The 13,785-nt window shown below is 33.0% G+C and overlaps 1 protein-coding gene across 4 annotated transcripts in view; it reads left to right on the top strand.

The window, feature by feature from the left end:
- SLIT2 (slit guidance ligand 2) overlaps positions 1–13,785 on the top strand; it is a 402,220-nt gene that overhangs the window by 282,512 nt on the left and 105,923 nt on the right. For all 4 annotated transcript variants that reach the window (XM_081550621.1, XM_081550695.1, XM_081550848.1 and 1 more), the window contains 2 exons: positions 11,689–11,760; positions 12,259–12,330. In XM_081550621.1, the coding sequence (XP_081406747.1) occupies positions 11,689–11,760; positions 12,259–12,330 (144 nt within the window). The remainder of the gene's footprint in view (positions 1–11,688; positions 11,761–12,258; positions 12,331–13,785) is intronic.

Raw genomic sequence — 13,785 nt, 5'->3', positions numbered from 1 at the left:
AACAAAAACATTAATAGCAAATTGATTCTCTATATATCAAATCCTCTAAATTAATTTCTTAAATCTTGAGGTATAATATTTTGAATGCCATGTGATAGATTGCTATAAAGTAGACATTTAGTTCTCTTCAATCCAGTTATAGATTTTCTGTGGCATATCACCTATCCAAACCATTATACAAAAATTCCATAAATCGCAGAGGACATTTAGACATAGGTTGTGACAATTTAGTATGTCTTGTTCACTTAGTTCTTATTGTTTTTAATCTTGGTTGCATTTTCCAGGCCTCCAAAGTTGGGAGCCATATGATTTGTCCTTTAATTTGTCTGAAGATCCCTGAAGGTCAGGGATCTTCTCTGATCTTCAAATTTTGTTCAAATGTGTGTTCAAATTTTGGGAAGGGAAATTCTGGTAGTAAAGTTCTCAGGCCAGGTCTTATGAGGGTTATCTCAGTGTTTTCTAAGATATGTTGCAAATTCTCAAGTTATAGTGCTTGTTTTGGATGTGGGAAATGGCAACCCACTCCAGTATTTGTGCCTGAAAAATCTCATGGACAGAGGAACCTGGAGGGCTACAGTCCAAAGGGTTGCAAAGAGTAGGACACAACTGAGCAACTAAGCACACATTCAGTAAAATGTGTGGTATAAGCTCGCTGCACTGCTTTTATTCTGCTAGTAGTAAAGAAGACTCTTTCAAAGAGATTCACAACGTGGGAGGTTGGATATGAAGTTTAGGAGTACATTTTTTTCCTTTTGTTTCCTCTGGATCGTTTGCATGCATATTTATAAAGAAATGAAAATGAGAATGATTCTTGAATGCTGTATCTGATTACAAACTGCATGTTTGACATTGAATATCTGATTTTAAAAATATCTTTGTCCTCCATTTCTGTTTAGGCACTCTTCTTGTGTTTAACCCTTCTACATGCTAATTTTGCATTTGCCCCTTCCAAAATTTTGAATCCTTATTTCAATTAAATTGCACTTGTCAAATTTTGAATCTGCATATTTCGAAGTTATTCGAGTTTCTGTTGGTGAAAAAGTGAATGCTTTAATTGCTCAGTCGAGTCTGACTCTTTGCAACCCCATGAACTGTAGCCCACCAGGCTCCTTTGTCGATAGAATTCTCCAGACAATAATACCAGAGTGGGTAGCCATTCCCTTCTCCAGAGGATCTTCCCAATCTAAGGATCAAACCCAGGTCTCCTTCATTGCAGGCGGATTCTTCACAGTCTGAGCCACCATGGTAGAGATATATAAGTTAGATTTGATCAATATGTTTTTAAATAACCTATTGTATATTAGCTTATTAGGAAAGTTACAAGTACTCATGAAATCAAGCATGACTTTTTTACTTTAACATGTACTCAGGAATGTCTTAGCTCACAGTATAGCTGTCATGCTGTGTAATTGTTTCATTTTCTTTTAATTATGCAGATTTTGAAAATAAGTTTTAAAAATAAATATAATATGTAGTTTGACTAATTTTTATAGCACATGTAAATTACCTTGACTTTTGAGGTTTCCCTTGTGGCTCAGCTGGTAAAGAATCCAACTGCAATGTGGGATCCCTGGGTGGGGAAGATCCCCTGGAGAAGGAACAGCTATCCAGTCCAGTATTCTGGTCTGGAGAATACCATGGACTCTTCCATGGGGTCGCAAAGAATCGGACATGACTGAGCGACTTTCACTTTCACTTTTTGCTTTTATTATTCAGACAATATTGAACAAATATCTGTCTGAAGTTTTCATATCATGATACCATTATAAGTTAGGAGCTTAGAAAAATACATAGTAATTTCACTTCCTACAGAATGCAGAGAGCATTTTGTTCAATATACAAAATAAAGATCACCATTGTGTTTCCTCAGAACAAACATCTTACTTAATTCTTAGTTATCAATAGCCATGCTTAGTGTAATCCCTACAGCAATTTTGATAGTTCCACAGCAAAATAGTATAAGAGAGATTTGGTAAAATATATTTATAGATTAAACTGTATATGTAGTTCCAGAGACCATTATTGAGTTCACTAATAATCATTGGAGTGCTTTCATCTTTATCATGACAAAATTCTCAATTTTATATGCATATCTTGATTATCTTGTTATCATTAATTGCTATTGAATTAAATAGAAGAGTAATCATATTTGTAAAGAAAATTCATTTTTATTAAGAGCATAGGTTCATGATAAGAAAATTATCTACACCAATTTCCCTCAATTTACTTGCTTTTTTCCAATTTTACTAAGGAATAATTGAAAAACACAATTATATATATTCAAAGGGTACATCATGATGATTTGATATACTTATTCATTATGTGATGATTACAAAGATCAAGATAATTAACATATTCATCACCTCAAATAGTTAACTGTTTTTGTTTCTGGTGAGAATGCTTAAGTTCTATGCTGAGCAATTTTCAATTATACAGTATTTGAAATATATTAACTGGAGTTACCATGCTGTATATTAGGCCCTCAGAATTTATTCTTCTTATAACTGAAAATTTGTACCCATTGACATACACCTCCCCAACCACCAGCCTCTTCCAATCACTATTCTATTTTGTGAAATCATCTTTTCTTTCTTTCTTTTTTTTTTTTGGTTCCACATATAAGTGAAAACATACAGTATTTGTACTCATCTGTTTGCCTTACTTCACTAAGCATATGCCCTCCTGGTTTATCCGTGTTGTCTCAAATGACACTGTTCCCTTTCTTTATTGGCTATATAATATTCCATAGCATACATACCACAATTTCTTTATCCATTCATCTGTCATAGTACATTTAGGTTGTTTCCATAGTGTGCCATTAGTGAATAAAGCTGAAAAAACATGGAGATGCAAATACTGCTTAGAGATAATGATTTCAGTTCCTTCAGGTATATACCTAAGAATGGGATTGCTGGAGCATGTTGTAGTCGTTTTGGGGGCTTCCCTGATAGCTCAGCTGGTAAAGAATCTGCCTACAATGCAGGAGACCTCAGTTCAATTTCTGGGTTGGGAAGATCCCCTGGAGGAGGACATGGCAACCCACTCCAGTATTCTTGCCTGGAGAATCCCCATGGGCAGAGCAGCCTGGCGGGCTGCAGTCCATGGGGTCGCAAATAGTCGGACACAACTGAGTGACTAAGCACAGCACAGCATACTACTGTTTTCCATAATGGCTTCATTCTCACCAATGCTGCATAAAGTTTCCCTTTTTTCCTCATATTTGCCAACAATATTTTTCTCTTTTCTTTTTGATAATAGCCATCCTAACTGGTGTGAGGTGATACCTCACTGTCCTTCATTTGCATTTCTCTAATGATTAGTGATGTCGAGCACCTCTTCACCCTTTGTATGTTACCTTTGGAACAATGTCTATTCAGTTTGTTTGCTCATTCATTATTTTGATTACTTGCTTTTTTGTGACTGAGTTGTGTGAATTCTTTATATATTTAGGATAGTAATCCCTACTATATATGATTTGCAAGTATTTCTCCCATTCTGTTGGTTGCCTTTTCAATATATTGATTTTTTTCTTATTTGTACCTAATTTCACAAAAATTTATATCTATAAAGTATATGTTACATGCATGTATACACATACCTTTTATGTTCTTCTATTGTTGTTGAGTTGTTTGATCATTCAAGCAGAAAGCCACAATGGCTTTCATAAGAGAAAAGTATAGAAGAATGAATCAAGCATTTGTAATATTAGATAAGATATGAAAATGAGTATGATAAAAGTATAAATGAATTAGTGAAAAAGAAGTATTAAAATAGCTAGAGGGGTAAAAGCAGATGCTCCAGCTGGTTTCTCTTAAAAATTCCAAGGCATCTGATGAATATTATTGCAACAGAGAATGACATGTGGAAATGGAAGATTTTTTTTCACATACTGCATAATCAACACTATTTTTGAGTGCCTACTTTGCATCAGGCATTACAGATGAGAGGTCACAGTTTCAGCTTTCAAAATATTTACAACATAGAGAATTTAAGTTTTATACAACAGAAATTTTAAAAGATACATGATAAGTAATAAAATACATATGCATGGGAAGACAGAGAAAGGAATATCTTGATTTTCCTGGGAGACTCAAAGAATCTTCATATGTGAGGATGTTTTTTGCAAGCAGAGAGATCAGGGGCTTTCTAAAGAGTGGAAAGAGTGTATGCAAAGACCCAGAAAAGTGAAAGAGTTGTATGTTGGAGGAAATTAAAACAATTTTAGTGGTTAAAACATACAGTGAAAGCCTAATCTTGAAAAATTACTGTCCTGATGACAATAGGGAAAATTTTGAGCATTGTAGTGTGATTTGCTTTGTTAGTTAGAAAAATTACTCTAACATGGAGTAGAGAATCCACTTTTGATACAAAGAGTCTATAGAAGGTATGATACAGACAGGCTTAGCAGCAGATAGTAGTGAGAAGTTATTCCAAGAAGTGACTCAAGTGCTGTTGTGGTTGAGTCACTAGAAACTTCTACAGGAAAGTAATGAAGACCCATCAGATATGAATAAGATCTGTGTAGACCTTAACATAAAAATGAAGACAGCCAGAGCACAAAGATTATTCATTCTCAGGTGAATAAAATTGTCATTCCTTTAAAGAAATTAGTTATTGATTGATGGTCATATAATCAGCCCGAAAGAGTAAGCTGAAATCTTGCGTAGTTCAAATTCTACTAGTGATCATAGTGTTATCTGAACTTTAGGGGAAAGATAACGGATGACTTTGGCAATAATTCTGTGCAGGCGTCGGGGAGGAGGCTAGTTGCTACCTATTCATTGAGTTATCCCATTAAAGGTAATTTGCATAATGTTTTTAATACTAAAATTATTACCAAATAGGAGACTTAGTTCAGTGCCTAACTTATATTAAGCATCCAAAAGATTTTAGTTATTAATGAAAAACAAAGCAGCAAAACTTCTGTTTGTCTTTCTTGGATTGTGAAGGAAAATTATATATGAAAACTGATTGTTACTGACATTATGAATCTTTACTCTGTCACCCTGAAATTGGTGAGTCACGTGTCTTAGCCCATTTTTCCCTCTAAGTCTAAATTATGTGATTCTGTGTATTGAGTGCACTTTTGTTTGCATTTGAGTATGTGTCCATACATAAAAATTTTAACGCTCATTCAGAATATCGTTGCCTGAAATATGAGGTCAGTAGGAACTCAAACACACATTTTTGTTTTACTTTAAATGCTTAAAGACCAAATGGAAAAGAGTTATTTTTATTATGAAAACATCAATTAAATTTTCACTGAGGGAAATATACCCAGAATGACATCACAGGAAATAAAATAAGATTAAGAAAATGGACAGTTTTCAGGAACAAGTCATCCCAAAATAGGAATTATTGATAATCAATTAAGATGGACATAGTCTTAAGGCAAAAATGCCAGCTATATGTGAAGTATGTCCCTCTAGAGGCCAATATTCACTCAGCTGTTAAAAATATTTATTAAACTTAAAAAGTTCTGGTAACCACAATTACGTAACAGTAATAGTATTCTAGTCTGAAATAATCTTGGGTCATTTTATGTAGAGACATATAAAAGATTCAATGGCATGCATTCACTGCTAAAGTTAGAAGTAATATCCCCAAAATATAAAGTACTTATTTAGAATTATTGTGTAACAGGCAAGAGGATCTCTGATGGCAAAATAATATTACTACTTCCTCTTTTACAAATGCAGGGCTGATATTACCTATGATGAGAATGTTTGTCTATTCTGAGTAGTCCATGACTCAGAAGCTAAAGTCATTCTGCAACCCCAGCCTTCACCCCATTAAATCTGTTCTATTCTTTGGCAGCTGTTTTTGCCATTTACGTTGAAAGCAGATGGGGAAAATGCAAAGAACTGTCAGTTTTATTGCCATGTATAATCAGCATCTGGGCTGTATGTTACAGAAACAATCAGTCCAAACTCATACATTACTGGTGGTGTAAAATCCTTTTTTGAGTTTCTCAGACAGTTTTCAAATTAGAGTAAGTGCCCTTTTTTAATCATGTTGATCATGGAAATAGCAACCATTTGTATTGCTTTTTCAGCCTCCATAAGAATGATGCATGAGTGTAAGTCTTTAATATACAGTTATGAGTTATCTGCAAAAAAAACTATCTTGCTAATTTATTTAAAAATGTGTTTTGAACCATAAATACTTATTTCACATTAGAGATCAAGTCATGCATCAGATTTATTCCTTTATATAATCTGTGTTTATGTGTAACTAATATTTGCTATAGATATTATATAATGCCATATGTCATATGTTATATATACACCTATATATCTCCTCATTTTTACTTTTCCCACTATTTTTGGAACTGGGAAAATACACCATATATGTTTTCTACATCTCATGATTTATACCAGAACATTTATAGCAGGGTTTATTTTCCTATTTTTCAGAAAGAGAAACTGAGACACAGAGAAACCAACAGTAACTTTTGCAAGGTCCACAGAGCTAATCAGTGGCAGATTCTAAATTTAACCCAAGCCTATATAAAGCTCATACTTTTACTCACTGGACTACATGTTTTTAATCTTTATATGTATATACATACACAAAACATAAATGCCTTTTGGGGAGAGCCATTTCAGCTTTGGCATGTGGATGTTATTTTTTATAGTTTGTCAAAATAATTTATTGAAACTAATGCTTGAATATTGAAAGCTAGTGAGCTGAAAGTGTCATTTAAAATAAACTAATGTTGTTTTATTCAGTGTAAATGTCTTCGGAACTAGTTGGAATTTTTAATCACCCAATTACACTGTATGTTTTACACTTTCCTGATATAAGATCTGTTCATTGGTAACAGTAGTAGAGTATTTATATGTCACAGAGCCCAGCTATGACCTGCATATAATTTCCATGTTCTAAGTGTCCATAATGTTACAGCAGGGAGATTTACTGATAATTTCCTAATGTTCTACCATCATTAAAATAGACACCAGAATGTGATGTATATTGGTAGCTGTTCATTCTTTAGGAACTCTAAATGTGTGAAAACATATTTTTTAAAAAAGCAATAATTAGAGAGCAAGAGAAAAAGATATATAGAAATAGAGAGGAAAGGTCTTCACTGGTTAAACATACTTGTGAATATTTTTATTGGAGCAGTTAGAAAATTGTCTTCTAACTAAAACTAAACTTCTTACTAAAACTCCCTTCTGGTTTTGATGAAGTGTAACAGCAAATTGCTTTCAGATATACTTATACCCAGTGATGAAATGTTTTGGAATTATTCACATACATTCTGTGGAATAAAAGGTTCTGGCTTTTTTTATATGAAAAAGGCTTATTTTATCATATAGGGTTATAAAAATTTTTCCCTCTCTTTTTCAGTTTTCTAAATCTATTTTTACTTTGAAATTCAAAATATTGAGTTTTCCTTTTATGAAGGGCTAGCATTTGCAAGGCTCTTAATTATGGTGGATTTTATCTTTAGCATGCAAATATATCTCAGCCATTATGCTATCTGTTTTTGTAACCCTGGAATGTTTTTAATTAGATTCTTCATGGAACAATGGATTTAAATTTGTACTCTATGAAATTCAGCAGATTCTCTGCTATTAAAGTAGAAGATTAGAGAATAGCAAAGTAAATTTCATTTACTTTTTTTTAACCTTCACCTGAAAACTCTAATTTTTTCTTCCTTATTTTTTATAATCTGGTTTTAATCCTTACCTCTTATTTGAAGAAGGGCAATTTTTGAGATGTGTGTTGTTTGTCGTTTGTCAAATATATTATGAAGTTGTTGTAATAAAACACAAAACTTATTTATCCTAGAGACCTAAAAGTCTACAGGAAGTACATATTGTTTTTTTATTTGTCTACTGAAGACAAAAAATAGACATTTTTAAGCATTTTAAAATTTACTGGTTGACGTCTATCGGTGGTAGAATATTTCCCTGCATGAGAATCTCTTTGAATGAAGAAGGCAATTACATTGTGCTTTAATGGATTGCTAGACAGTGCCATAAAAACCAATTAGCTGCTGAGTCAATGTAAATGACCATATAAGTTTTGTTTCAAATATTTTTTTTTTGGAACAAGTTAGAAATAAATAGATAAATACAGAAGAGCATAATTCAGCTTTCTTTGCTTGCTTTCAGTTGCTTATGTTATAAATGAAATGGATTGCCATGTGAAAGTAAGTCATGGCACATTGTAATAAGGAATAATATATGCAGCATTGCTATATTATATTTAAGTTACTATTTTTGCATGTAAAATTAAATATTATTTCAACATGAATCCTTTTCATTTTATAAATTTTTGAGCATATATTTTCTAAAAAATATAAATAGCCTCACTCATTATGTCTTGTTGTATTGTGTTTTAGCAGGAATAGTTATCAACGAAATTAATTGCAGATTCAACACAAACCAATAAAGTTTGTTACAATAAAATATATTTGAATGCCATTAGAACAATTAGTGATCATTATAAGTATTTTAGATTCTGAGAATTTAAAATAATAAATTAATTATTGAATTCATTTAATTTTAAAAATTCTAAATATGTGAAGAAGCTTTTTAGTTATGATAAGTGATAGAATTTGTTTGGCCATATTTGTGGTTAATATTGACATTTCAGAAATCTTAGTACTGAATAGCACAGTTTTAAAAAAGCTTGCATTGAACAAATCAGTTGGAAATATAACTGTAAAATTGGACATTTTATTAATAAAATGTCCATGAGGGTATAAACCTATCTCTACTTTCAATCACTAATGAACTCCAATTATGTAATGTTGCCCTGAGTAGTCATTAAATATTTGCAGATTGAATGAATGAATAATTGCTAATTCCTTATTTTTAAGAAGCTGAAATTGTATTTACAAAAAGTAATTGCATGACCTAGTTTTGCATGACTGTTAAAAGAAAAATACTAGACACTAGGAATTGTTATTTTTTCTCATCATCACATTATATTGAGAAATCTTTTACAAACTGAAATGATGTTTCATTGACCTAGATTTGAAGAAAGTTCTTTAATCAATAGTATTCCATCTATAGCTCGTTTTTATTATATTTCATTTATGACATTTTAAACTACTCAAAATCCAACTACAAGAATGGATCACAAAAAAAATATGTCACTAAGCCATCAATTCATAAAGTTGTAATCAATAAGTGTAACAGTGAAATTGTTAAAGTAGCCTTTGCTATGCTTAGGGCTTTTGAAGAAAGTAACCCTTTCTTAAGACCTAGATAAATAATCCAGATGCCAAATCCTTATTTTATTCGTAGGATTTATTTGTTTTCTTCTAGGGTAAATCAGCCCCTTAGGAGCTAACAGTCTGGTAGAGGAGGGATATGTGAAAAATTAATACAGTCAGAGAAGAGCAGAGGCATTTAGAAGAAAATGCTCTTGTGAAGAGAGAAAGATACAATTAACCATACCAAAGAACGTAAAGGAAGGCTTCAAAAAAAGGCTGCACGCTAGTCATCTTAAAATAACTGAATATTATTAATAATGATGTAAAATTATTATTAATTTCAATGGCTAACAATAAAGAATGATTAAGAAACTATGGAACATTTTGACAGTCATCAATAAAGCCTAAAAAATAAGGTCTTCCAAAAATTTTGATGATTAGGAAAACATAGATGATATTATATTTAGTGAAAATGATTCAATTCAAAATTCTCTATACAGTAAAATTTCAATTATATATAATAAATATATATGCAGAAAAACAAGTAAAATTCACTGATCGGAGTGATGTATTATGAGTGATTTTAATTTTCTTATTTATGTATTTCATAAATAGTTTAAGCTTAAGTTTGTCTTTAATATGAACAAAATGACTTCTGCTTTTTGGAGGGGGAGAATCATGGTTAACATTGCAGGTCAGCGAAGAGATTTTTCCTTTTGTGTGAGAGAAGAAAGGACAGAAACTTGGGGAATAACTCACTTTAGAGGACCAGAAAGTGAAGCCATAAATTCAAAAGAGAAAAGCAGACCAAGAATAAGCAACATACAATGTCACATCCCAGGGAAAGATTTTTCACAATATCAAATGCTACAGTGAGTTCAAGAGCAACAAAGATTGAGAATGTCCATTGCGTGTAGGGACAAAGAGGTCAGAGGGTGAACCCTGAGACTGTCAAAGAAAACGTGGTATTGTAATAACGGATTTGGAGTCAGAAAAGAACAAAATTTAAGAAATTTGACTCAATGTCCTAGCAATATTTTATTGTTTTGATCTGATGTTCATTAAAAAATGTTTGTAATACATATAAATGTCAAAGTATTACCAACATTCAATAAAAATGAATTGCTGTATATGATACATATATAGCCTATAAATTGTCTATATATGTATATTCTATTTATATGTAAATATACTAATGGGCTTCCTAGGTGGCACTAGTGATAAAGAATCTACCTGCCAATATAAATGTATATGCATATATATATGGTTCACATATTGTTTAATTCAGATGAAAAAATGGAACTCATGCCAGGTATTTCAGCAGATGGGTTTAGTATGATGAATGAGTCAAACAGCTGTAGAAAGTGACACCGAGGTTAGAAAGCTGCTTCCACCCCCAGGGCTGTACAAAACTAAGGAGAAGGTAGTGTTATACAAAGTCAGGGGCTAGTCCTTAGCAGGAGCTAAAATAAAGGAAATGAGACCACTGCTGAGGACACGCCGTGAGGTAAAAAAGGGGAGAATACTTAGACTTCTCCCCTCCTCCCACCTTCAGTCTCCCAACCCTGACCAAGTCTCACAAAAGCCAGCACTTGAGCCTGGACTGTGTGATTCACAGGAATCAGCTCTCTGGGATGTGGAGCAGAAGTGAGAGAAGGGGATGGGAAGTGTACATTAGAATAGTTGTACCAGGTAGAGAGGAGGATGAGAGACAACATTTTTGATGAGCTAAAATATTTACCAAAACACCCTATGAAATATACTATTTTGCGTCTTTCATAACTAGATTGGTAAAATCTTGTCTTACTTTGATGGCAGAAGTATGGAGTAGATAAAGTTAGAGGGTTATTTTCAACTTGCAGATTTTAGTGTATCGTAAAAATACTTCAGTTGTGTTTAAATGCACTATCCTGCAGTGGTTTTCACATGAAATATTCACATAATGGATTGACAGAGTCCAGAGAGTGTTACCAAAAATATCTGTAGTACTTACAGATTTAAAATTCAAGATTTTGCCTCAGAAGCAGCTTCAAAATTAATTTTATGCATATAACAGTTTTTTCAACCTGTAACATGCTTTCTGTAGAGGAAATGGCTTATAAAATTTAATATTCAACAATAATGTCTTTTGTGGAAGAGTTATAGTTATCTCTAAAACATGTTCTACATCTCTTCAGTGTTACAACGTATTTCTCTTACTGATACTGAACTTGGTAAAATGTATTCCTAACATAGGTGTTCTCTCTTTTATACAAAGTCCAGACTTAAATATTGATGAACCCACAATGCTTCAAAACCAGAATCTTCTTATTGTTTTCACAATGACTTTGTTTTTACTCCCAATCTTGCACCATGTTTAGGGAAGAGCACAATTAATTTTAATAGTCTTTTTAGAGAAAAAAGCAAGAAAATATCACTCAGGAAGCGTATCACCTTTGCTTCTTGACATGACTTGAATTAAACATATCTGAGAGCTCACATTTCTATTTAAAAATTGAATATATTTTTCATTGCAGACGTTTGGAACAGAACTCAATCAAGGTCATCCCTCCTGGAGCTTTCTCACCATATAAAAAGCTTAGAAGAATGTGAGTGAATAATATTCTGAAATCAATGAAATTTTTAAAAATTATACAGGTCATGAACATGCAAAGAGATCCATTTAAGTATGAATATTTAAGTGTTTGACAGCTTAAATATTAAGTGATGTGACTATCTGGTTGCTAGTTCTATAATAGCGTAATGTTAAAAGCTAAAATATTAATTAATTAAGTTCTCTGTAATTTAGCATACTAATTCACACTAGTGTGAATATATGTGGTCAATATATTATGCAATCAAATTCTTAACTGTGCTGTTTTCAAAAATAAGACATGCTGTCTTTAATTATAATTTAGAAAAACAGCCAATAATTGATTTACAAGTGTGATTTTTTTTTTAAAGTTTAGGATGCTTCAGGTGTTGCAAATATTGTACACATATTGACAGGTGCAAAACTGACATGTAAAGGCAATAAATAGCTTTCTGCTGCAGTAAATCTCACTGACATTCTATTTAATTTAACCTAACCCTATTTTTAATCTTAGCGACCTGAGCAATAATCAGATCTCTGAGCTAGCACCAGATGCTTTCCAAGGACTGCGCTCTCTGAATTCACTGTAAGTATTGACCACATAACTGAAGGAAAGTAGAATGCATAAGGAATAATGGCTCTATGTTTTAAATTTGGATTTAAGGAATATGTTCCTTTACGTGTTTTACTATGCATTATTAACAGTATTAATTATTATAAATCATTAGTGAATTTTATCATTTTTATGGAGAACTGCTACCTGTCACTAAAATCAGCCAATTTTTAGGGGTTTGTATTTTAGATTTTGATAGTTTTACTGTTTGTAGATCGAATATGAGCCCCTTTTCTGACAGTGTTTTCTTACAGAAGTAAAGGGAAAATGTTTACTTTGGAGGCTCCGATCAGTACTGCATTTATAATCCCATCCTTAAACCCACAGGCACTGTCAGTGGGGACAGTTATAGTCCTGTTTAGAATGATCCTAGGCAAAGTCGTGCAGAGAACAGTGAAAGACGACTGGTGAAAGGGCCCCCCTCCAACCCTCTACGTCATCACCTTAAAGACTTCCCTGAAAGAACCAGCTTTAATCTCTCAAAGAACAAATATAAGAAAAGTATGACAGCTTTTTAATGTCAAAAGACCTTCCAAGGAGATAGCTGTATAAATTAAAGTGACTCTAAAGTGAATTTATAGAGACTGTATTCCTTCATATTTGTATAAAATCTTCAGAAGTCCGCTAAGTAGAGTATGTATTATTTCAAATTTTAATTTTAAAGTTTAAAAATGAAATCTGGATTCTTTGTTTGAGGTGATGCTTAGAGAAGAGTTCTTATTGATGTAAATTACTGCAGGGCTCTTAGGAACTTCAGAAGTCAATGGTAGCCAGTGAGAATTTCAGGATACACACGTGTGATACTTAGATAACACCTGGGGTTTGTAGAATACTTTACACTCATACCAAGGGAAGGAGATGTACCAGCTTATCTGGGTTGTAAAGAGCCTCTTGATGAAAGTGAAAGAGGAGAGTGAAAAAGTTGGCTTAAAGCTCAACATTCAGAAAGCTAAGATCATGGCATCCAATTCCATCACTTCATGGCAAATAGTTGGGGAAACAGTGGAAACAGTGAGAGACTTTATTTTGGGGGGCTCCAAAATCACTGCAGATGGTGACTGAAGCCATGAAATTAAAAGACGCTAGCTCCTTGGAAGGAAAGTTATGACCAACCTAGACAGCCTATTAAAAAGCAGAGACATTACTTTGCCAGCAAAGGTCCATCTAGTCAAGGCTGTGGTTTTTCCAGTAGTCATGTATGGAGGTGAGAATTGGACCATAAAGAAAGCTGAGCGCCAAAGAATTGTTTCTTTTGAACTGTGGTGTTGGAGAAGACTCTTGAGAGTCCCTTGGACTGCAAGGAGATCCAACCAGTCCATCCTAAGGGAGATCCATCCTGAGTATTCATTGGAAGGATTGATGTTGAAGCTGAAACTCCAGTACTTTGGCCAGTTTGCAAAGAACTGACTCATTTGAAAAGACCCTCAT

Source organism: Giraffa tippelskirchi, chromosome 1 (genome assembly GCF_054371585.1).
Source record: "Giraffa tippelskirchi isolate mGirTip1 chromosome 1, T2T-mGirTip1v1.2.pri, whole genome shotgun sequence".
Lineage (NCBI taxonomy): Eukaryota > Metazoa > Chordata > Mammalia > Artiodactyla > Giraffidae > Giraffa > Giraffa tippelskirchi.
This window is presented reverse-complemented; position numbering and strand designations above follow the sequence as displayed.